Source organism: Lissotriton vulgaris, chromosome 3_1 (assembly GCF_964263255.1).
Source record: "Lissotriton vulgaris chromosome 3_1, aLisVul1.2, whole genome shotgun sequence".
Taxonomy (NCBI): domain Eukaryota; kingdom Metazoa; phylum Chordata; class Amphibia; order Caudata; family Salamandridae; genus Lissotriton; species Lissotriton vulgaris.
In genome coordinates this window covers 276159855-276186588 of record NC_141689.1, presented here as the reverse complement: position 1 = coordinate 276186588, position 26734 = coordinate 276159855, and the positions used below count along the sequence as shown (strand labels likewise).

The 26734-nt window shown below is 46.0% G+C and overlaps 1 protein-coding gene across 22 annotated transcripts in view; it reads left to right on the top strand.

The window, feature by feature from the left end:
• Positions 1–26734, top strand: part of TCF4 (transcription factor 4) — an 822748-nt gene that overhangs the window by 193840 nt on the left and 602174 nt on the right. For all 22 annotated transcript variants that reach the window (XM_086960420.1, XM_086960423.1, XM_086960424.1 and 19 more), the window contains exon 3: positions 19759–19820. In XM_086960420.1, coding sequence (XP_086816546.1) covers positions 19759–19820 — 62 coding nt within the window. The remainder of the gene's footprint in view (positions 1–19758; positions 19821–26734) is intronic.

The following is a 26734-nucleotide window of genomic DNA, read 5'->3' as shown; positions in this document are numbered from 1 at the left end:
GAGACCTCAAGGCTGCACATAGATTTAGCGGCACCCCGCCATCCTGTAAGATTGCAGGAGCAGTCCGACTGAGATATGCGTGGCAAGAGCATTGTGGTCAGACTTGGACTCTCCGTCCCTCCACCCCGCCCCGAGTGACAGCGGGGGTGGGGGGAGGGCAGCCAGCCGGAGGAGATGGCCATATTGGAGTGCAAAATCACAGCTGCAGAGGCGGCTCTCAGACGGCAGTAGACAGAAGTGGATTGAGGTGACCCCGGAGGGTGCTTGTGTGTGTAAGGGGGCTGTGGATGCCTACTTGGGGGTTGGTCTGCGCTGCTGCCCTAGGTGATGCACAGCGTTGGCTGAGTAGTTGGCTCCTGGGGGGTTGGTACTAGGGTGATTGGATGGGGCCAGTGCCCTGGGCTGCCACCGACCTCCCCATCCCCTGTGACTGTGGCCCTAGCTCCACGGACGCGGTGATGGTAGCAGGAAAAGACGAGAGAACAGGGCGAAGCACAATCGCAGAGACCCTTGGGGCAACCAATTTTCTACACTGCCATGGCGAGAACTAAGATCCAGAAAATGGGGGCGATAGTGGACTGCCCTAGTGGGGAGTGGCAGCGATGCCCTACAGGGGGCGATCATGGATTTGAGGCCACAGCGTGTGTCCCACTCCCACTGATTGGCTAAGACAGTGCCTCCGAATAACCATTTTAAATGCATTCCACTCAACATTGGTGTAGGAGGCAGTGAGCGCGTTAACGGCAAAGTATTCCAAGATCACCTCAGCTAATGGATCCCGAAAAGTTGGTTCGCATAAATAGTTGGGTGCTAGCCGCCAGGTTGGTATAAGCGCTGCACAACATCCCCACTACAGTACCATCTGCAGGGGTTTGTGGTTGGACATAATGTGAATGAAGATACTTGGTGCAATTAACCTGCAATGGAAGTCCCGTGGTGTAAGATAAAGTATCCAACCGAACATGTAAGTGATAGAATAGAGATTAAAAGAAGTTTTTTCTCACCCCTGGATTGCAGTCCCTCCATACATCCCTTGGTGCACAATGAGTCCGCCAGTCCCGGGAGGTCGCTGAAAATCTCGCCCCAGGTGAACCTACTAGTGTGGGTCGACCTATCCAACCCTACAACTGCCACACAGTTGTAATCACCCCCCAGAAGCAGCGGGACTTGAGGGTCATGCGAGAGGACTTGTGTTAATGCGACCAAGAACTGTGCTGTCATACATTGGGTCCATAGATGCTACCAATCAGTATCGACTGTCTGTTTAGCCTCCCCGTCACCATCACATACTGACCATTCTCATTGATAGTGACCCGTAGGACCTCCGAGGAGACCTCAAGCTTGATCCAAATTAGCGCCCCTCTGGAAAATGCAGTTTCTAGTTGTATATATCTTCCCTCTCCATCGCCTCTGCAGCTTAAGGGCTTTGTTGTGTTTGGCGAGTCTCCTAGGGGAGAGCCATGTCCACCCCTCTCTGTTTTGGATAAGCCAGGACTTTATACCGCTTGCTGACGTAGCCCATCCCCCACACATTCCACGTCACAAATGTGTATTTAATTGACCTGTCAATCATGTTGGGTATAAGTGGTCATGACCTCCATCACCACCTTGCTTCCCTTTTCGACATCTATTTTCACAGACATGTACACACACTGAACATGAACAGTAAAACAACCCCCAACTTCCCTCCCCTGGTCAAAGTCGCAATGGCACTTGATCCAAAACCAACAATCCAAATCAGTTGTAGAACCTTAACTCCCATTACCAGCAGTTGCTACGGGGGTTTCAGTTGAGGGGTGGCCACCCCTCAACAATGACGACGGTGAGGGTTCGTCACCATCAACCCCTCCTACTACAAAAGAATACAGATCATATAAATCCAGGATAGATCTGTTACCCAGCTGTTAGGGCAGGCCTCCAGGTCTCCATCCAGGTCTCCATCCAGGTCTCCATCCAGGCCTCCGCCCAGGCCTCCGCCCAGGCCTCACCTTCCAGTACCACGTTAACCATGATCTGCACTTCTGGGTTAGTCCTCTGTAGATAGTCGGTGAGTATTACAGAGCCCTCTGTGTGAGAATAAAGTAGTGCCCCCATCAAGTCATTTGCCATTGTGGGTGTTACGTGTAGCCATCCTGCCAAATACTCTGATAAAGTATCAGAGTCCAGGTGCTTAAGATGGATCCTGCACTGTCTTCCTCCAAAGCTCGCCCGAGGAAAGTCTAAAAAAGGATTTTGTGTCCAGCACTTCCGCACTTCCGCCTGCTCACAATCTAGGCACGGGCCTCTGGTCCCCGCTCGATGTCCCAGGCACTTTTGTTTTGCTTTCAGTGAATCTGGGGCCCGCCAGCCATGGGGGGCCTCCAGCCAGTCCCACACATGAGGTGGTTCATTGAAGAATAACGTTTTCCCCCCAGTCATGTCTTTCAGTGGGCAGGGAACAAAAGCATGTGTCTGATGTCGAATTCTCTCATCTCCCTCTTGCCAGCATTAAAGGAGGCATGCTGCTGTTTAACCCACATAGTGCAGTCTGGGAAAATCGCTACCATTGCCTGATCAATGCTGTGGCTGTGATCTTCTTTGATTTTCCTCAGCATCAAGTCTCTGTCCCTGTAGTGCAACAGGCAAGCCACCATCGGCTGAAGAGGGGCTACTGGCAGCGGCGGCCTTATAGGTTCCCTGGCTCCCTCTCCAGGGAAAAAAAGGCGAAAGAAAGACACTTCTTTCCTTAGAAGATCAAGTCCAGTTTATCCGGCGTGCAAGGGAGATTTGAGCTCACCCCTAGTGCCTCCCCAGTAATTCCAGGACACTCGCCCATCACAGCTTCTTTAGCTGTCTTGGTGCGTCACATGGTGGCCCAGTAGTTTCCTGTGGAATCTGCCATCTTGGAAGCTGTACTTTGGCCAATGTAAACCCTCTAGCTTGATTCGTTGCACCTCTCCATCACAATACGAGTGCACTGTAGATGTCTGTCGATGTTCCTAGGTGGGCCCCTTCCTCAACTTGTGACTAATAGGGCTTCAAGCTCTGGTATTCCTGGGTGGCTGATGCAGAGCGCTGCCTCAGTGCACCGACATCTTCATTGGTAGATAGCCATGCCCCCGTGTAACGTGGTAACCTGTTCCGGAGATGGGGAAGTGGCATAGCCCCATTAGTACAGGAATGGGAGATGGGTATTGATTGGTTCATTAGGGCTGAGGAACTGGTGTACTAGGTGAGGGGCTCCCCCAAAAAATTCGAGGAAACCTGGGACCTGTGGAGGGTGGCAGAGGATGTAGCCTCCTGAGAGATCCAGGGGAGCATTGCCATATGGGGTGGACTTGGATATAGGGATGTGATGGGAACACTTGCGGAGTGGGCCTCATTGATGTTCTTTCCTCATAGTGAACATATTTACTGTACCAAACCCATAGCTGCACTCTTGGGGATTTTAGTACATGGGGGAATGTCGGAATGAAGACTTGGCTAGCGCGCCTTGCTTGTATGATTATGAAGGATTGGGTTCCGTACCTGGATTATCTATATGGCTCTCTGCCGCTTCTGTCCAACACCCAGTTGAGCCCTTCCATGAGTGAAAGTCTAATTTGTTTTCTCTAAAACATATTAGATCGATAATTGATCTTATAAGGCTAACAAGGGCCACAGAACCAGGTAATATTATTGTGGTCTTAATCAAGTCAAATAGTGATTGGTGGGCTAAGGTATATTCATGCTTCTTTGGTTCGATAGACACAACAGAGCACTATTCCCCTTCGTGTATGGGCTCTGTTATAAAACCCATCCTGAAACAAGCATTTACAATGCAATGGTCTCGGCATTGTTAAAGTTAGAGCTATTGGCATTGCTCATGACATTATTTTTATTTATGTTTTTGTTTTTAAAACATAAATAAATTGCATTGTCATTTACAGTGCCAATAGCTTAATCTCTCGCAAATGCAAACCTTATTGCATTTGCATCCATACACAGAGTCACACACAAAGCCACCCGCACACACAGAGCCACCCACACAGAGCCACCCACACAGAGCCACCGACACAGAGCCACCCACACAGTCATTCACACAGAGCCATTCACATAGTGACACCCACACACACACACACAGCCACCCTCACACAGACCCACCTACACACACATCCACACTCACACTGAACCGCCTACAAAAAAAGCTACCCACACAGAGCCCAACACACACACAGAGCCCAACACACACACACACACACACACAGCCCAACACACACACACAGCCCAACACACACACACAGCCCAACACACACACACAGCCCAACACACACACACAGCCCAACACACACACACACACACACACAGCCCAACAAACTCACACACAGCCCAACAAACTCACACACAGCCCAACACACTCACACACAGCCCAACACACTCACACACAGCCCAACACACTCACACACAGCCCAACACACACAACCCAACACACACAGAGCCACACACACACACAGAGCCACACACACACACAGAGCCACACACACACACACAGAGCCGCCCCACACACACACACAGACAGAGCCACACACACACAGAGCCACACACACACACACACACACACACACACACACACACAGAGCCCCACACACACACAGAGCCCCCCCCCCCACACACAGAGCCCCCCCCACACACAGAGCCACCCCACACACACAGAGCCCCCCCACACACACACAGAGCCCCCCCCACACACACACAGAGCCCACCCACCACACACAGAGAGCCCCCCCACACACACAGCCCAACACACACACAGCCCAACACACACACAGCCCAACACACACACACAGCCCAACACACGCACACACACAGAGCCACACACACACAGAGCCACACACACACAGCCACACACACACACACAGAGCCACACACACAGAGCCACACACACACACACACACACAGAGCCACACACACAGAGCCACACACACAGAGCCACACACACAGAGCCACACACACAGAGCCACACACACAGAGCCACACACACAGAGCCACACACACAGAGCCACACACACACACAGAGCCATACACACACAGAGCCACACACACACAGAGCCACACACACACAGAGCCACACACACAGAGCCACACACACACAGAGCCACACACACACAGAGCCACACACACACAGAGCCACACACACACAGCCACACACACACAGAGCCACACACACACACAGAGCCACACACACACAGCCACACACACAGCCACACACACACACAGAGCCACACACACACAGAGCCACACACAGATCCACACACACACAGCCACACACACACAGCGCCACACACACACAGAGCCACACACACACAGATCCACACACACACAGAGCCACACACACACAGAGCCACACACACACAGAGCCACACACACACACAGAGCCCCCCCCCACACACACAAAGCCCCACACACACACAGAGCCCCCCACACACACAGAGAGCCCCACCCACACAACCCCCCTCCACACACACACACACACAGCCCCCCCCACACACACAGCCCCACACACACACACACACACACACAGCCCCACAAACACAAAAAGTATCACCTAGGAATGGGAGCCTTTGTACTGCATTTTTCACCACCCCAAGATTTGCTCTCGAAGGAGGGAGGGCTTAAATAGTAGAAGTGGGTGACTTCAACTAAGGGGATAATTTAGATTTCTTACTCAAACTTTACATCCACAAGCATGATTGATGGAGCCAGAATGGCTGAAGACCGCTCGCCATAGCAACCTGTATGGGATCTGGGGGAAAGTTTCAGGGAAGGACACACTGGCACCAGTAATTGCTTTTAGGGTGTGATTGGTATTGCAAACTTTCCAGACCGACTAGTTTAAAAAAAAAAAAATCTCAGGCACTTTGTTGGAGTAGAGAAATATACACATTAAATCTCGAAGCAGATAATTGTGCGAAAACCAGCACAGATACATACACCTTACAAGCGCTGGAGCGCTCGCCATTTGTCTGTAAGCCCCCCGCCTCCAACTAGGCAAAAGCATGCGTCACTAATGTCCAGCTCCAGACAGACGCATCCGACTGTGATCATAGGACCTGAGTGGTGGCTGTTGTCTGAGCCACTGACTCACCCTCAGCTCGAGGCTTGTCCAGGCTGTGCTTCCTCCTTTCCAGCTTCAGATGGAAGCGCAGAGACCGCGGCGGCGGCTGGGCCCACGGAGCTCCGCCCTGCGTGACGAGGTGCTCACGTGACCGAGTAGCCGCCACCGCCCGGAAACCTAGAGGCAGTCAGAACAGCCCTCGGTTTTTCACATTGGTAAGCATGAGCGTGCTGAATACGGCAGAAGGTTTTACGGCGGCCATCTTTGAATGGGAGTATGTTGGATTTTGTGAAATAATAACCTGTTCAGAGATGACTTAATCGAGCCATGTGGGTGCTCACACAGTTACTAAGCATATTATATAAAGGAAAATGTAAGAGCGGGAGATAATGTGGCGTAACGGCCAAAGTTGCAGACTTTGGAACTGAGGAATTGAGTCCGAGCTTCTTCGTTGGCTCAAAAGCCTGTGATTCTGGGCAATTCACCTAATTTACCTACCTACAAAATTGTGTTGTGTAACAGGGCTCTTGTAACGAGCTCCAATACTTTCGAGTTGAGTTTGCGCTATATATAACAGTAAAAACAACAAGAGAGGAGCGCTCCACACCACCATGTTTCTCCGATGTGAAGCAAGAATGCCTCGGAGAAACGCAGCATCATTTTCGGATTTGGGGGTGTGTTTTTCTTTCTCTCCTCTTCCCATTGGCTGGAATGTAAAATTCCAGCCAATGGGAAGAGGAGAGAAAGAACATGAAAAAACATGACCCGAATCCCAAAAAGACGGGGCTTTAATGGACAGATGCCCCTCTTCTCCAATGGCTGGCCTCCGTTTAAGAAGCCAGCCAATGGAGAAGAGGGGCGGGTTCAAGCCCCACTCTCTAAAACATAAGTTGTCGTTGGCGAGACTGCGCAAGCGCAACCTACGCAGGCCGAGACCTAAAAAGGGAATGGTACATAACCCTTACGTTATAGGTTGATCAGCCTCCTGGATGTCTCTGAGAAGACCTTCTCAAATGTTTTATTGATACATTTGGGAGAATGAGCTAAGGAAAATAGACTAATGAATTAGCAGGGCGGGTTCCGAGAAGATTCCTTCACTGTCAAGCACTGCTTTGCTATATGGGCTATTAGGAAATCGCTGACAATCAGTTAGAGGCCTTGCTGTTGTTTCATCGATTTCCGTGCAGTGGATAGGGGACTACTCTGAGAAAACCTCTGCTCCTAGAATATACCACATGAGTTACTGGGCATAATCCAGGCGTTACATACTTACATTTGGGAGCAGGTAGATCGAGATAAGTCCGGCCCATCTAGCAATATTATTTATCTGAGCCTGATGCCTTAAACCTAAATACAGTTGATTAATATAGTGAAAAGAAATGTTTCGTAGGTATGCGTTATGTCACCTGGATTTACTTAATTATTGAGGCAGAAACATCTGCCTGCCTGCTCTTGTTAGCTTATTGGGCATTATCATTAGTGTGTTAGATGGATATCTATTTAGTTTTCACTCTCGCGCCTGCTCAGTAGTTGGGAAATGTGGCAAATATTATTTTCTTATTGGAGTTTTCATTGTAAGGTGAAAAGTAATGTCTTCATCAGCACACAGAACTTGGGAGAGAATGTAGTGTTAAGGCCGGAGCTACCGACTTTAGATCTGGGGAACAAGGTTCTAATCTCAGCGGCGGCTCAACACCCTTTGATTCTGGGCAAATCATTTAACCCCCACCCCGTTTAAAAATGAATGTGACCTTGTGTAATGTAACTGGTGCCCATGTAAAGCACTCCAATACTTCTGGGTTGATTTGCACTATATAAAACTGTAAAAAAAAAGTAGTATTGTTATTATTGGCTCATTGCTGCCACTGTAGTGCTCTCTGGCCTTGTCCATTGATTGCACATCTCGGCGGACATGTGTGATGAAAGAGTGCATTAATTGTCCTATTATTAAAGAATTGTTGGTTAGCATGAAGTTCGGAGAGGTGCATCATAGAGGTACCATGAATAACGCTGTGAAATAAATAGACGCTCGGAGTTGGCTTTAATTATAAGGACTTCATGATATTGTTCAAAGTTCAATTTTTTGGGGTCAACAGGGATTCAGTAAAATTATATTGCTGTGCAATATATCTTCATGATTGTAATGGTGTGCATATTTTTTAAGTGTGTTTAGTCAGCTGTGACTGCTCCATTTCCTGGCCCATTAAGGAATCGCAAGTTGAAAAGGATAGTTGCAGAAACGGGAAGAAAGAACAAAGGGAAGGCTGAGGGCTGGGGATGGATGCAGTGAGAAGTAAAGCAGATGGGACCATGAAAGGAAGCTCGGTAAGCGGAGCAACAGACGTGCTGAAGATGGCTACAGAAGCCTCAGTGATGTCATGATCCAAGAGAGCCAAGCTCTCGCGGATTGGAGCAACCCTGGCCTCACCAAAACAGCATTGCTCAGTCTCTAACAATCTCCAGCCATCTGCTGGAAATCAAAATCCCGTGGAGCTCAATAGAAAATGGAGCAGATGTGTCAGGTATGATCTGACTTTTAGCTTCTCACCTAAATTAACAAACTCAAAGACCTCGGTAGAAATTTGCATTATCAGCCGCTGTTTCTATTGTTTTTTTTCTTTTTAACCCAAACTCTTCCTCTGTATCCTTTCCAAGATTCGTGCATCATATCCTGTGCTTCACAGATTTACCACCATTGTAGTAATGTTCTATGTATTAGTTTCCATCTAATTTTGAAAACGTGAAAAACATAGTACACACACACTACCTAATGCCCAAATCGATTGTGCAAATAACTTGAGAATAAGTGCATCCATCATAAGTCCAGCAGGGTTGTATCCATTCATAATTTTCAAGATATTTACGTTCGGCTCATTTAACGTATGGCTAATCTAAATCCTGTACGTTTACATAGTCTGAGGTTGCCTTAAAGGTTTGGCATACATGTCACCCTCCGGGAACTAAGTTTGACACATGGATCTCTAGGGTACCTCCAGCATCAGCTTGCTCAAAGAATTCTGTCTACATCCCACTTACGCCCCAAACACCACATGACTCCACCACTCTCCGCAGCTCTCACAGTACACACCATCTATCAGTAATGTGCATCCCGCAATCTAACGCTGCTTAAGGCATTATGCAGAACTCTATACAAAACTATTATCCCATAATGTATTCTATCCTTTCCTGCTCTGTTACCCATTACTGGTAAACAGATTGAAAAGATGACGGTGTATGGCTATCTGACTGACTTCTGATGTTAGCACTGCTGTAAATTACATGATTCAGAGCTTTCGTTAGGAACTTTCAAACTTAATGTTTAGCTTTCCACAGAGAAAATGTTTAACCCTGACCTGTGCTTGAACAGCTGTTTAGGGTGGCAGATATTTCAGCTAAGATAGATCCCTCTCACATTGTGGTATATAATTTCATTAAAACACGAGGGGGGGGCATGTGTGGGAAATGTTTAGTGACCTGGCATTGTTACAGTCCCTACAACTACTGAAAAAACAAAGTGTAACAATGGGTCAACAGAAAAGTAAAGCAGCTATCTAGACAACTGTATGTGCGTTTTTAGAAGAACACAATCCCTGAATCCGAAGTATTCTTGGCGAAAAATTGTTCCCATCAGATACCCGTCCTGTACCGCCCTACATCACTTGGGATTCTTCACCCGAAGGAAGTGGAACGAACCACTTAGGATTAGGTGGATTGTGGCCTAATCGAAGCGTGAAGGAATGTAAGGTGTGTGGATAAACTATTATGGTGGTATCAGGGGGCATAAAGAAATATCAAAAGGCAGTGCATTAAGTGCTCGCTGTGGCGTGTGAAAGTGAAAAAGTTAATATTGGGTTGTGGGAGTGGAGAAAGAGTTTATTAGGTTCCTACCCACACCCAAGGTTAAAAAACAGTGCAAGTAGTAATAACAAATAACTACTGAGATTTTATATTGGTCGACATGTTTCTGCAGTATTTGGTTCAAAGGATACCAGTCTGCTTCATCAGGACCTTGTTGTTAAAGAAGTGCTACTGCTGATATTAAAGTGTAAGGTGTGTATAAAAAATCATATCACCTGAGAAACCCCGATGGAAAAGATCCAGTCAGTAAACAGTAGACGAACACACATGTAAATACAAAATACATACAGTTAGTGGCGAAAGCTGCAAATGCACAGAGATAATCTCGTGATATTCAATTGTATGCCAAACATTTCAAGGTCATAGGTTGTAACAGTAATCAACTTGTTGAACCAGGTACATATATCCTGGGTTTAACCAAAGTTTTGAACACTCACCCATGTTCTGGGGAATGGACTCTCCACCTCACCCGGCAACAGCTCAGGTACAAATGGAGCACCGCTCTAGTGAATGTGAACAAAAAAAGAATTGAAAGAGGAAGAGCTCGCTAGAACTCAGTCTGAAAACACATCCCTCTGCCACTGAGGGTTTATTAACCAGGAATCAAAGAACGTATTCTAATATTTGTAGTACCCTGTATGTATTCAGCTAAAAGGAGATCTTGTGAATACTCTTTATGTAGTTAATCTCGCAGGGCGTGTTGTATCACTGAATGAGTCAAACCGCTTAGCGCGGTGTGTGGGCGATCTTTTAGAAGGGTCTGCCCGCTTGGCGCATTGTTTAGGCGGTCTCAGTCTCAACCATCAAGTAACAAGCACTTCAAAATTGCCTTCGTGCCTGTCTTGCCTCTACTGTTTCTCACAGATACTACCAACTTTGAGTATTCAGCATAAAAGTCCGAGCGTGGTCACTAATAGAGTCAGCACTCTCGCAATCTCAACCATCAAACAACAAACATTGCAGACTTATCTTCGTGCCTGTCCTGCATCTAATATTACTTGCAGAGACCTCACGTTCTCAATATTCAGAAAAAAGGCCGAGCGTTATCTCTAAAAAAGTCAGCACCTTCACATATAGCCGCCGCCCTGTCCCGCTTACCTGTCCGTCGGTACTCCGCGCCTTCCTCTAGGCTGACTGTGGGAGGTACCGACTGGACAGGAAGCGGGATATTTAAGCTGAGTCTGATAGGTCAGCGGATCAATACGTGTGCAGCGTGAGCACGCGCGTCTCCGAACGCGTTGCAACGCCCGCAGTACACGGGAAATGTAGTCTGTGGATCGGCACATTTTGGGAATGTAGTCCGGAAATGTGTTCCGGCGGGTTATACAGGATAATTTCCTCGCCGTCTTATTCATAAAAGAATAGACGCGTTGGCTCAGTTTAAACACAAATATTGAGACTATAATATGCAGCGGAGTAATTGTCTGTATTTATCTGCCCCATTTATATGTTGTTGCGTGTGATTAGAAAGTGCGCTGATACATGACAAATTGATAGGATTTGTAGTTTATAGGTAATTCTACCTTCTTTGCTTGTAAACCACGTTATCACAATGGGCCTGCCTCTAAATGAGAGAAAGTTATTGGGAACGTTAATGTACTTCTGCAAGAGAAATGGTGACTTTCTTCTCAATACCAAGCTGGTACTAAGATGTTTATTCTGTTTTTAGAAACGTCATTAAAAGTAGCTGTTGGGGTAGCATATTTCAGCAGCATCCACGACTTTTGGTGAATATGCGAGCTTAATGTTTCCAACTGATTCAACTTTTATCAAGTGTTGCTACAACGGATAGAGGTCTTACAAAGCCTTTGACATGAGTGCCTTGTCCATAAGCCTGGGATGAGGACTTAAATAGGAGAAGCTAAAATGTATCTGTGAATGTATGCTTACAGTACTGTTTCTTAACTTGAATATACGATGCAAACGTGGTCTGAGCCCTCATTCTGTTATGTCCACAATGATCAACGCCTTCCATGATGGGTTCCATGCAGGATACCAGTGTGGTCTTTGCTGAAACCACTTGTCTTGTGAACACCGTGCTTCAACAAATGCATACTTACTATCTTTGGGGCAACTACAAACTTGACATAAACATAAGAATCTCGGTGAAAAACTATAGTCCACAAAGGGCTTAACTTGAGCCGGTGGGGGCCACCAGCACTCAGTTTTGAGGACCAGCAGTTATTTTTCCTCATCAGACAATTACAGAGCGCAAGAGAGGGGTAAAACACAGTGGAAAGATGGAGGAGGAGAACGACCGAAAAACCATCACAAATGGAATAGAGAACCTCCAAGAGAGAGAGAATGCTGCAGGGATGGCCAGGTAGTAAATTAAAGAGGTATGCGATTTTTTAAAGACTATGCATGTCTTTTATTCGGAATGCTGCTGGTTTTTGAGCAGATCTTTGGTCACTTTCATTTACTCTTTTACAAATTAAGCAACACGTCCTCAGAATTTGCTGTGGTCATACAAACTAGTTTCCAACTATCCTTGCTCTGCAGTCTTGCTTTTCCTTTAGATGCACCACTGAGTGGACCCGAACCGATCTCTCAGCATGGCGCTAGTAGACTATATATTTATGATGTACGCCACCCACCCTAAATGAGCCAAAAGCCCCCTGAAAGACTGGAACAGAAATAAAACTTGATTTCAGGAATGGTATTCACCTGTAAATAACGTTACACATTCTTTTTAATTTGTTAGTGCGATAGTAATTGTGTTAATTTAATGTTTTATTCAGGTTTTATTTCTATAGTGAAATACATATTGTCAGTGGCTGTTAAAATCTGATCAAATTTTATTAGTCCTAAAAGCGCTCGCGTTGGCTTACAGTAGAGCCAATTTCAAGTTCGATGTACCTGAGGGCATTGTACTTCGAACTTGGGCGTACTGGATGCGAACTGCAGATTACTTTTTTCCTAAACGTTTTATTGGCATTTACTTGCAATATGACACCCAAAATTACATCTGAAACCTATGTAGTACTGTAGATCTGCCCCCTTTCCTCTTTGACATTAATATTGTATTGTATTTATTATTTAGCATTGTATGACGACTACCCTCCCATCCTCAGTTACATCCTTGGTATCCTTATATCAGTAACCGAATGTATGCTGCTCTGAAAATGAGGGCCGAAATGGTAAATACTGTTTCCATATGAAATACGTAGTAAACATTCTTAACAAGTCAAATGCTCATTTCAAACTTCTATCCAACTCAGTAAACGTTTTTAACCTTTCAAACCAGTTGGTGGCCTAGCGGAGTATTGAAGGTTGAACTATAGCTCCATTTTACAGCCCTGCCCCACATACTTAAACCTTGAGAAAGACTAATTTTTCCAAATACTGTAACTCTCTTAAGCAAATTCCAATACCTTTTCTTTTTCACTTCTATGACACTGTTGCATTGTATTTATATTTGCACGTTTTTTTTCCAGTTTATTTTTAGTGATCATGATCAGTATGATGACACAGTAAAGGTTTGCTAGAGGTAAAAAAAATAACTCCACTTTGTCGGGAGGATTGCGATTATTAATGTTAGTGCATGATTGGGTAGGAATAGGGACTGTTGTAGAATCACTTGTAAAAGAAAACGCAACACTTGGGACAGCGCTTAGAAATCTAACTTGTTTTGAATTCAAAATAGCTTGGATGCATAAAAAAATTAAGCAAGGCAAACAGTCTATTAATTGATCTCCTTGCTGCAGCCTGCAAATCGATTTGAACTAACAGAAGAACACAGCCTCCACCTCCTTCCGCCCCTGGATAAACTAGATCTTTTTCTGAGAGGGCAGATAACACCTCATTACAAAACTCCCCGTGGATTATACCAATACATCCATCTGGAACTCCCTTGATAATTATTTCATCACTTCCAAACCACTGTGACTCTCTGTTTGCCACCCACTATACTCCTGTACATCTGTCCTCTCTTGCATGGGTACAAATATGATAGATATTCAGGTGTGATACCACCTACTCCCAAAAACCCTGAGCTAAATTTTGGATTAAGTGGAGCATATGACCTGGAATGCACCTGCCCTTTTATACATTACGACTTCCTCTGATTTTACACGCGTATACATGTGTTTTGTCTCTATATTTACCAGTGCCCCTCCTTTCTTCTTTTATCTTGCTTCTTTTACTTTACTTCTATCACTTAATTTTACGCCATATCACACATCCTGTGGGGTTATCTAATCTCCATATTTGGTTTTGCTCTTACTTAATATTTGCTACCCGGATTTTGCTGTGTAATCTGAACCCTCCGGTCACGATCAGCCCTTCAGGACTGTACGCACCTGAACTGCATATCTTAAATTGGACGCTTGTATCCACCATTTGTCTTCTTTTTTTTCGCTGTTCACTTGTTTATGTAAACAATTCTCAATAAAACTCTCCTGAAATTTAAAACAAGCATTGGCATAGCCAATAGGTCTCGCTTTCGGGACCTTTTAAGTATTTAGTTATGCAGCACAACATCCTTGGTGCAACCACATCAACTGTTGCATGGCTAAACACTTAAAAGGTCCCAAAGGTGAGACCTATTGGCTATACCAATGCTTGGTGTGGTTGTGTGTGTGTGTGTGGTTGTGGGTGTGTGTGGTTGTGGGTGTGTGTGTGTGGATGTGGGTGTAGTTGTGTGTGTGGTTGTGGTTTTGTGTGGTTGTGGTTTTGTGTGGTTGTGGTTTTGTGTGGTTGTGGTTTTGTGTGGTTGTGGTTTTGTGTGGTTGTGTGTGTGGTTGGGTTTGTATGTGGGTGTAGTTGTGTGTGGTTGTGTGTGTGTGGTTGTGGTTTTCAGTGCTTATGGTTTTGTGGGTGTGGGTGTGTGAATGTGTGGTTGTATGTGTGTGGTTTGTGTGTGGGTGTGGTTTTGTGTGGTTGTGTGTGTGGTTTGTGTGTGGTTGTGTGTAGTTGTGTGTGTTGATATGTGGGTGGTTGTGTGTGTGTGGATGTGTGGTTGTGTGCGTGGTTGTGTGTGTGTGGATGTGTGGTTGTGGTGGTGTCGTTGTGTGGGTGGTTGTGTGGGTGGTTGAGTGTGTGGGTGTTTGTGGTTGTGTGGGGGTGGTTGGGTGTGTGTGGGTGGTTGGGTGTGTTTGGGTGTGTGGTTGGGTGTGGCTGGGTGTGTTTGTGGGTGTGGTGTCTGTGGTTGTATGTGTGCATGTGGTTGGTTGTGTGGTTGTACTGGTGTGGTTGTGTGGGTGTGGTTGTGTGTGTGGGTGTGGTGGTATGTGTATGTGTGTGGTTGTATGTGTTTGTGGGCGTGGTTGGGTTTGTTTGTGGGTGTGGTTGTGTGTGTTCGTGTGTATGTGTGTGTGGTTGGTTGTGGGTGTGGTTGTCCGGGTGTGTATATATGTGCTTGGGGTTGTGTGTGGGCGTGGGTGGTTGTGTGTGGGTGGTTATATGTGTATGGGTGGTTGTATGTGTGTGGGTGGTTGTATGTGTGTGGGTGGTTGTATGTGTGTGTGGTTGTATGTGTGTGTGGTTGTGTGTGTGTGTGGTTGTGTGTGTGTGTGGTTGTATGTGTGTCTGTGGTTGTGTGCCTGGTTGTGTGTGGGTGTGTGTGTGTGGTTGTGGGTGCTTGTGGTTGTGTGTTTGTGTTTGTGTGTGTGGTTTACCTGCAATGTTTGCCGGATGTTTAAAACTTGTGAGCACACCCACACAAACTGACCGTGATCAAGACAGCGGAGGCTGTCGAAACGCGTTGGTTAATTTGTTTTGACACCCCATGGATTTAAAAATAAAATAAGAACTTTAATCGCAGTGGATTGACGATTCTGTTTGTTTGCGACTCCAACTTTCCCCCGAAACGGGGAATCTTTGCTGATATATATATATATATATATGAGTCATTAAACTAGTATAGACTTAAATACCACTGACTTCTTTTTTCAATTTATGCGTCACGTACGAACCATACTGGTACGCTTTATATGTTAATAGTGGTTGGTCTGTCGAAACACAATGTCAGGATTTAAAATTTAACACAGTACTTGGGGTTGCCTGTACTAAGAAGTGTTTATTATTACCTAATGGAACTATTTTAGCTACCTTAGAAAACCAAAAGATCGAGAGAAAAATCAGTATGTTTCTAAACTCATGACTTGCAGTTTGCATGCAGCTCCTTGGTGCTAGTTCATAGCTCACTGTGATATATTCCGATTGTTACTTTGACAAAAGAATAAACCCACTTATCTATCTACGTAAAATAGCAACACTTCATCTGCATGTTACTTGTGCTTTGCTGTAAGCACTTTGACTGTAAGTGTTACTTTATGATGGGTCAAAACTTTGACTAGTCCGCTGGTTCCTAACCTGCAGATGTCCGACGCCCATTCAGCGGGTCTGCAACTGTTTAGGCAAATAAATAGTTGCAAATTCATAAAGTATAGATGCATAAAACATGAACAATTGAAAATTTTAAAGTGCTCTTTAAATCTGAAGAAATTTGAAGTGAAAAAATCATTTGGTATCCTTAGCTCGATTTGTTAGAACAGTGATAGTACAGCAAATAAAATCTATTATGGACTTTTGGTAGCCTCAATTGAAGCACCAGCATGTTCTGACAAAAAGAAAGCATTTAGTAGAAGCTCATGGATGCCTGGAAAACTCAAACCCTCTAATTAAATCCAAATTCTGACTTTTGTACATATTATTCTGTGAATTACATGACATATTTCACAATTTGTGTATTATTTTGTGGTCAAATTGTATAAATGACTTCGTCCAGGGTCCCCGGCTTCCAGCTGTGATTCATTTGGTCTCCAGCAGAGTCCAGTAGATAACGTTGGGCTGTCGCTACCTATACTACACTACCTCTACGCTTAATGTTTTTAACATTTAAATTCGCACTGTTCCTCTGCACCACTGAGAATTGCAGGATGCAGTAGGCCTATACTCGTCCAGGGGTGTAACTGTTCAGTATGGGTCACAGATTGCTGGTATTCTTTTTATTTGCTTTTAATTATTTTTATCTTATTTTCTCTCACAGCTGTGTACTTCTGATTGATAGCTGCTATTCTTAATTCACTTCTCCTCACTTGCTCGCACCACTGCGTGCTGCAGGGTGCAATAGGCCACTCTCTGCCCTCCCCCTCTTACCTGGAAACATCGTTGGGCACTCTCCCGCAACATAGCGCCTCCAACAAGGAGGCCATCTTCAGTCTCCCAGGTGGACACTGCATCTTTTGCTCCCACAACCAGATTTGCCTGGCCCAGGGAGCAGCTACTAGGTATGAACAATGCGGCTTGTCTGGAACCATCAAGCTTTGATCTCCGCATGACTGGTCGGGAGCTGCACTGCAATTCATGCACCTTTTCCTTGGGGAAGGAAGATGGGAGAGAATGCACTGATACCATCACTGGAAAGCCACCCCCAGCCCACTACAAGGCCACCAGTTTCAACATTAGGGCCTGTCTGATAAGTTGCAGATCTCTCCCCAAACACGCGGATGATGTATGGCTCGCACTTGAGTCTGATAACGGGGTCCTTATGTTCTTAATCCAAACCTGGCTAAAAGCGAGCACTAATCGGGACATACTGCTCGCGAGACCTGAGGGTTATCGTATTGTCGCTGCCAAGCGAGTTGGCAACAAGTTTGGGGCGGACTTACGGTCATTCCGTGAGATAACTGGGAAATTTCGCGTTTTTTCTGTATCGAAGCCTCATCTACATCATCCATTGCTGGATTGCTAGCTTACAGACCCCCAGACACTCCATCAGGGCAGCTGCTGGAGCTATGCAACATTATCGCAGACCTATTTTTGAGGCATGCCAATTTTATAGTCCTTGGAGACTTTAATGTCTCCAAGGACACAAATAATGAATCTGCTGATATACAGATTGAACAGTCACTTGGAATATCCCTGTGGTCACATGTGTGTTGCGAACAAATGGATGTAGATAATTACTAATGGAAGACCTTATATTTTTTACCTAGCCGTGAGCAAGTCGCATGTACAACCATACTGAGGTGTCGAAACACGTGTTGGCTTGGAAACAGTTCACTTATTAAGAGCCTTGATGAAAGAATAAAAGACGAAATAAACCACTGACCTATTTTTCGTGTTCTAAATTATATGTGAATAACATCTGAAACTGTTATCACTAGATATCACGTGTGCTGGGGAATGCTTATCATGTTTTCTTGTTGTTTATGCCTCAAATTCTAGGGAAGCAGGTGGTTCTCTCAACCCTACAGCACCGTCACTACGTTGATAAAAACCATGTATATTTAAGTGAAATAACCCCATTGGCGCCTATACCCTATTGATTATACCACTATTCCGAGAAATACTGGCTTTTCTAAAGACAGGATTGGCGGCTGAGCTTTCTCAGTGAGAACGGCGTGACTTTGGAACTCTATGCCGGAACACCTTCGCAAGTCTGAGACCGAACAAGCATTTAAGAGGGCTCTGAAAACTTGGCTTTTCAGCCGACCTTAAGACCCCATCTCTCACTGTCGAATCCGCTGCTAGTGCCGGGATACCTCAGTCTGAGGTAGCCGCATGCTGAATAAATGCCCACTAATTATTAATATTATTAATATTATTATTATTATTAAGTGGCAACAGAAGTCAAAAACAGCTCTCTAGCAAGTGCATTAATCACCTGTTGTCTTTGTTATTATTAAATTGCTTGGCACACAAATATCTCTATCCGGCCATCACAAGGCCACCCCCTGTCTGCTGCCACACTTTGACCACCAATTTATGCGATCTCTGAATATTTTTTTTCTCCATTTTCAGCACAGAGATGCAGAATGCTTCTTGAAAAGGGAATTTTACCTTCCCTCTTGTTTATTGTTGAGTAAAAGTTGAGCTTGCACTGTATGTATGTATGTATGTATGTATAGGCATTTATATAGCGCACTACTTACCCGGAGGGTCCCAAGGCGCTTCGACTGCTGCGAAACCCTTCCTGGCTTCCCTGAGAGATGGTCCCTTAATGGGTATCTCCAGGGTGAGACCAGGCATCCCCGGCGGTCTGGTGGGGCCGTTAGTGAAGATGAGGCAAGCTAATGCCCAGAGTTGCCGAGTGTGAACGCTGATCAGAGTGGGCACCGAGGCGAGAGAATTATCGAGTCCGCTGACCCTGGTCCAGAAACCTGCCGCGCCGGGAATCAAACCCTTGTCCCGGGCCGTCCTCTGCTCTCGGGTCTGCCGCCTATGTGGCTGGTCCCTAACTTAGCCCTTGTTAGAGTGTGTGGTTCTTTGGTCATTTCCTCATGCATTACAGTTTTAATGTGTGGTAGCTAAAGCTCTCCATACAGTTTGTAATCAATTATTTGTGTATCATAAATGTGGTCAACCAGATGTTTAAAAAAATGTTTTTTTAAAACACGGCCATATAGGAGAAATTACTTTGGTTGTATAATTTAACATTTTGAATTCACTCATTGTGATAACAGCCTATTTAAACACCTACGTTCGTGATGCTGCCTAAGTGAGACAGAACATTTTATTCCTGACTTAAAAAACACTTTTCCCCCTAGCTATGTAGTCTAGTTGGGGTGCGATTTTTGGCACTAGTATATCTTTTTCTGCAAGGAACCGCTTACATTTAGTTAGTGCATGGAACACTTTTTGATCAATATTAATCTGGTGTTCCTCCTTATGGCTTTTTAAAATCCAGTTATTGTGTTCTCCGAATTTAGATGAGATAATTTAAGCAGGTAGGTCAAATGTTGCTATCCTTTATGAAGCCCAGTGTCCGATTCTTAATTAAAAGTCAACAGTAGATTAAATTGAGGTTTGCATTTAGTTGTTGCATATTCGTTTAGTAGAAATTGTACAGAAAATGCTGAAAAACTCTATTTCTTCCTTAGATGTAGAAGACAGAACTAGCTCAGGGTCATGGGGGAATGGAACACACCCGAGTCCCTCCAGGGTAAGTCAATTTTTTTGCATTGGTCTTTATACCTGTTTTGCATCCAAGAAATATATATTTGAATGTATTTAGTCAATGCCCTCTTCACTATAATGTGATATTTAAGTTTCTAGGGTTAATATTCTGGGGTATGTACAGAGAGTTAGTTTTTTTAGCTCTTAAATGCCGCTGACAAATGTAGTGCTTGGTATGTAAGCCAGGCTAGTCTTCATAGGATGTTAGAAAAAACATTTGAAAAGAGTTTAGGAAGGAGTGAGCAGGTGAGCGATGATTTTATGGGGAAAAATACAATTCTAATAGATGGATAACACCAGTGCGTGAACAGTACACCAGTTCAGGGTGCACAGCCTGCCATAGGCCTTTTGGGCGAATATGTTTTTAACAATCTCATTAATGTCTCCAATGTCATCCATATTTATCGAAAAGCCATCCAGTTAAGCCAGTAGTCTTCAGGTCTTCCAAAATTGTATTTGATGATTCCATAATGCCGATTGCAATGTAAATGTCCTCCATAATCATGAGACCCAATGCATTTCGGGAAAGCTCCCTTCCTCAGGTTAAACTGCAATATAAACGTTTCTTTAAGGTACCATTTCAGAACGTATCAATAGAATTATTTTACATCCCATCAGATGACTGTTGTGTACCGCATTAACACGATATCTAGAAAAGCCTTTCCATCGTAATGTGCTCCCCCAAACATATTAGGACTATCGAACGTTCCCTAAACCTAATATATGAAAACCTATTATTTAAAACGTATTATTTAAAACTATGATCTCATCCTGTGCCCCCTGTGTAACCCCTCAACGATCAAATCCCCAAATGAACTTCTAAAACATCAGCGAAAAAACATGAATCCCAGTGACCCTGATACCAGAGATTTGCCTCCCTCCATGCTGCCTAAAAATAACAAACATGAAATAATCTAACTTACATCTGTAAAGATGCTTAATAATCACATGCAGCAAGTATATTCTGTGGAACTCTGTTTTATTTAAGTAAAAGATTATATTTTCCGAGGAGCGCCGGCCGGCGCTGTCCTCCGTGCAATTCCCGGCGCGCTACTGGATGCGCGCGCATCCTGCGCCAACATGGCCGCCACACGTCACGTCAACGTGACGTGCGTAAACTAGAACGCTACATATCTCCCCCTTTTACCAAAGTCTTAAGCAGTCACTTACACATCGTTGTCCAGTTCAAAGTCTCGAAATCTGGAGGGCCTTACCACCTGCCTTCCGCTCCTGGTAACCCTACCGGCGTTCTCTTGAGTCCCTTGATACTGCATTCCAGTTCCTTCCATTTCTTCACTCACCGCTCCATCACCGTTCATGCTTTCCCCCGACTGGTCCATCTCAGCTCCTTGAGTCTCGCTCGCTTCTTCACCTTCTCGCACCTTCGCTGCACTTGCTCCATCACATTGCTCACTTCCACTTTGCCTACTTTCCACGTTCCATTCATCCATGTCTTCACCTTCCGTTCCAAGTCGTTCCCATCTCAATACCTTGTTGCACCGGGCCATGCGGTCCTGCGACCACACGTTACCATCGCTCAGCAGGGCCGCTCGATCATACACTTCCTTGACTTGCATAGGCTTGCTATACTTGCTGTCTCCTTTCTTTTGTAGAGTGGCTAGCTTTACTCTCACCCACTCTCCCTTTTCCAGGCCAGTCTCTTTCACATTCCTCCGTTTGTTGTAGTGGTTGGTGTAGATTGTTTGTGCTCTTTCCAGGTTGGCCCGTACCACTGCAGGGGACCACTCACTGGTGACAACCTTTTCCTTCCAGATCCTGTTGTCATGCGTGAAGGGTTCACGTCCTCTCAATATTTGAAACGGGCTGTACCCCGTGCCTGTGGGGGTTATTCTGTAGGCCCACACCATGTTCTCTAGCGCTTTCTCCCAGTCTTTGTTGCTGGATATGGCGGCTTGTATGGCTCCCATCACTACCCTATTAAATCGCTCCACTAGGCCATTTCCAGCTAGATGGTAAATTGCCGTGTGTCTGATGGTGATGCCATTTCTTTGCATAAACTTGTGCCACCTTTCCGACGTGAACTGGGGGCCATTATCGCTCAGAATGGACTTGGGAATTCCTTCCCTAGTGAAGGTCTCTGACAGAAACTTTAAGATGTTCTCTGTGTCCATGGACTCGTCCACTTTCAACTCTGGCCACTTAGAGTATCGATCCATGACTACACACACGTACTTTTGTGTGCCCTGATCATCTAGGACGGGTCCCACGACCTGCCTTCCGCTCCTGGTAACCCTACCGGCGTTCTCTTGAGTCCCTTGATACTGCATTCCAGTTCCTTCCATTTCTTCACTCACCGCTCCATCACCGTTCATGCTTTCCCCCGACTGGTCCATCTCAGCTCCTTGAGTCTCGCTCGCTTCTTCACCTTCTCGCACCTTCGCTGCACTTGCTCCATCACATTGCTCACTTCCACTTTGCCTACTTTCCACGTTCCATTCATCCATGTCTTCACCTTCCGTTCCAAGTCGTTCCCATCTCAATACCTTGTTGCACCGGGCCATGCGGTCCTGCGACCACACGTTACCATCGCTCAGCAGGGCCGCTCGATCATACACTTCCTTGACTTGCATAGGCTTGCTATACTTGCTGTCTCCTTTCTTTTGTAGAGTGGCTAGCTTTACTCTCACCCACTCTCCCTTTTCCAGGCCAGTTTCTTTCACATTCCTCCGTTTGTTGTAGTGGTTGGTGTAGATTGTTTGTGCTCTTTCCTGGTTGGCCCGTACCACTGCAGGGGACCACTCACTGGTGACAACCTTTTCCTTCCAGATCCTGTTGTCATGCGTGAAGGGTTCACGTCCTCTCAATATTTGAAACGGGCTGTACCCCGTGCCTGTGGGGGTTATTCTGTAGGCCCACACCATGTTCTCTAGCGCTTTCTCCCAGTCTTTGTTGCTGGATATGGCGGCTTGTATGGCTCCCATCACTACCCTATTAAATCGCTCCACTAGGCCATTTCCAGCTAGATGGTAAATTGCCGTGTGTCTGATGGTGATGCCATTTCTTTGCATAAACTTGTGCCACCTTTCCGACGTGAACTGGGGGCCATTATCGCTCAGAATGGACTTGGGAATTCCTTCCCTAGTGAAGGTCTCTGACAGAAACTTTAAGATGTTCTCTGTGTCCATGGACTCGTCCACTTTCAACTCCGGCCACTTAGAGTATCGATCCATGAGTACGCACACGTACTTTTGTGTGCCCTGATCATCTAGGACGGGTCCCAAAATGTCTATAGATAGCTCTTCCCACGGATTTACTGGGGGGTCAAACTTCCCTAATGCTGGTCTCAACGGTTTTAAGGTCTTGTCCGCTCCTTGACATTGTGGACACTCCCTGACATGCCTTTCCGCCCTCATGTCCATGCCGGGCCACCAGTAGTTTTGTTTAGCTCTTGCCTTGAGTTTTCCTATGCCTAAGTGGCCTTCGTGCAGCAGGTCCAAGAGCTTGGTGGTGAGGTTCCTTGGGGGGATCACTTTGTCTCCTCTGTATATGAATACCCCTTTATCTCCTATCGACAGTTCTTCCCTCACCTCATAGTACGGCTTCATGCTCTCACTCACGTTCCTTTTGTCTGGCCATCCTTGTACAGTGTGCTTTTTTACTTCCTTCATATTTGTGTCTTCCTCATATGCTTCTGTCCATTCTTGCAGGCTGATTAGCTTCTCCTGGTCTTCTACAAGAGCAACCAGCTCCCCTCTGCCTGCAGGGTCTTCTTCCCCTGGTTCCATGGCGGCCGCTCTGCTCAAGTAGTCCGCTACTCGGTTCCTATTCCCAGGGATGTACTCCACATCATACCTGAACTCGAGTAATTTTAAAGTCATTTTTGATATCCGGGGAGTGGCGCTGGCATGCCCACTGGACATTAGTACCTTTACCAGCGGCTTGTGATCTGTCTTCAGTAGAAATCGGGTGCCCCACAGGAATTGCCGAAATCTCGTCATGGCCCATACCACCGCCAGCATCTCTTTCTCAATCACGCTGTATTTGCTCTCGGTGTCCGTCAACGCCCTTGATGCGAAGCTGATTGTCTCCATCTCGCCTGTTCCTCGGTCTTGCATGAGCACGGCCCCTAGGCCCTTGTCACTGGCGTCGGTCGTGAGCACTGTGGCGCCTTGTGGGTCGTATCCCTTGAGTGGGACAGCTCCAGTGACGTCTTTCTTGATGGTCTCGAACTCGGCTTGCGCTTCCGGTGTCCATTGGAACGATGTGCTCTTCCTGGTCAGCAACCTCATATGGTAGGTCTTCGATGCAAAGTGTACCACAAACTTCACAGGGAAGACCAAGTTACACTAAGCACCCTCTTTACAGTTCAAAGTCAAGGAACAGACATTCTTATTTGTTTCCAAATTCGAAAATAAACTTATGGTCGTTTTTCACCAATTTCAACAATCAATTAATTGGTAGTAAGGCTTCAAAGCATGGATCCAAAACCGTGTGTGATACTTTCAAAGTCTTTATTTTGAACACATTAAAACGTTTTTTTCCAGCTTGGCTCTGCCGACACGTGTTTCGCCCTCAGGGGGCTTTTTCAAGGCAATCTAGATAAAGAGGCACTTATTTTCAAACAGTTCTTGTTGGGCGTAGCCGGTGCGTTGTAATAAGAGTCCTATTGATTCCAATGCTGACAGCTAAGTAAATACAGGTGCAGGTTCCAGTTATATTGTCAAAAAGATCCCGTAAGTCACTGTGTGGAGATCAATTCTTTATGTCCATGTAGTTGGCGATCCCGTAGACCATGATAAGTCTGGAGCGTCCAGCAGTGGAGATCGGGGAGAAATGAGCTGAACTGGCAAGACTTATCATGGTCTACGGGATCGCCAACTACATGGACATAAAGAATTGATCTCCACACAGTGACTTACGGGATCTTTTTGACAATATAACTGGAACCTGCACCTGTATTTACTTAGCTGTCAGCATTGGAATCAATAGGACTCTTATTACAACGCACCGGCTACGCCCAACAAGAACTGTTTGAAAATAAGTGCCTCTTTATCTAGATTGCCTTGAAAAAGCCCCCTGAGGGCGAAACACGTGTCGGCAGAGCCAAGCTGGAAAAAAACGTTTTAATGTGTTCAAAATAAAGACTTTGAAAGTATCACACACGGTTTTGGATCCATGCTTTGAAGCCTTACTACCAATTAATTGATTGTTGAAATTGGTGAAAAACGACCATAAGTTTATTTTCGAATTTGGAAACAAATAAGAATGTCTGTTCCTTGACTTTGAACTGTAAAGAGGGTGCTTAGTGTAACTTGGTCTTCCCTGTGATTATTGATACGAGCATTAAGTTGTTCTGTGCAACACCCCGGGTGGTGGGTGTCCTACCAGGTTCTTAGTGCACCTCTTCCCTTGACACTGTACACATAACTTGCCCAGAGGAAATATTCTTTGACAGAAGGTGCGGACGCTTTCTCTCTCTGAGAAACGCTACCACCAACATTATTGTACTACTGTACCACAAACTTGCTGTAGTACTCCGCCATCCCCAAGAATGACCTGACTTCCTCCTTATTCTTGGGGGGTGGAGCTTCTGCGATGGCTCTTACGTTTTCAGCCTTGGGCGTGATGCCCTGCACTCCGATTTCATGGCCTAGGTACGTCACCGATTCTAGACCCAATCGGCACTTGGACCACTCAGCTGTGAGGCCTTTGTCCTCCAATGTCTGTAGCACTCTTCCCAGCTTCTGATCGTGGTCCAGTCTGTCGCGACCCATTACCAGAATGTCGTCCTGGAAATACTGGACGCCTTTGATGTCTCTGAACAGTTGGTGCATCATCTTCTGAAAGACTGCGGCCGCCGAGGCCAGTCCGAACGGCATGTGGCAGAATCGGTAGCACCCAAACGGGGTGATGAAGGATGTTAGGCTTTTGCTGTCCGGATGTAGTGCTATCTGATGGTAGGCTGAGGTCAAGTCGATAGTGGAGTACCACCTGACTCCCCTGGTCCTTGCCAACATCTCCTCGATTCTAGGGAGGGGAAATTTCTCCACGACAATGTTCTTGTTCAGTTCTCTCAAATCTACACAGAGCCTGACCTTCCTGTTGGGTTTCATAACTACCACTAAGGGCGCCAACCATTCTGCGCAGGTGATCGGTTCAATTATGCCCTCCCTCTCCAACTCTTGGAGTTCTCTCTGAACTGCCTCTCTCACCGCTATGGGCACGTTCCTCACCTTGTGGGCTACAGGGGTGGCTCCTTCCTTGAGCACGATCTTGTGTTGGAATTTTTCCATCTTCCCCACTGTGCCTCCAAACACCCTTGGGTAGTTCTCTTTCCATTTGTTCAAATCGGGCCACTCCTCCGGTTCCGTGAGCAATATTTGTTCTTTCCCTCCTGGGTCCAGTTTGATTCCTAGGTCGCCCTGGTCAAGCCACCCCAAGACGGAGGGTCCCTTCTCCGTAATGTACAGCTTGCACCATGCTGATCGGCCCCTGAACTCGAACATCAAGCGTCGGAACCCCACCATCGGGATACGATCGCCATTGAATGTGACCTGTCTGATGTCTAGCTTTTCCAACTTCGGGCCCAACTTCGGTCTGAACTCTTCCTCCCACACAGCACGTTGAACAATGGTGTATGGGGAACCTGTGTCTGCCACCACGCTGATGGCGATTCCGCCCATTGACATTTCCAATACGGGTTTGGTCGACCTCTTCCCTTCCACACATAGTACCTGGTCGTAGATGCATAGGACGGTGACTACATCTTCCTCCGCGACCTCCTCTAAATCTTCCTCACTTTGGTCGACACACTTCACTACACCTTTGGATAGCTTTTTCCGACCCACTTTCTCGAAATGGCCCATGATGCCACAGTGCAGGCACTTGGCCCGGAACGCCGGACATCTTCTATCGTGTGCCTCGTGGGACCAGCTACCG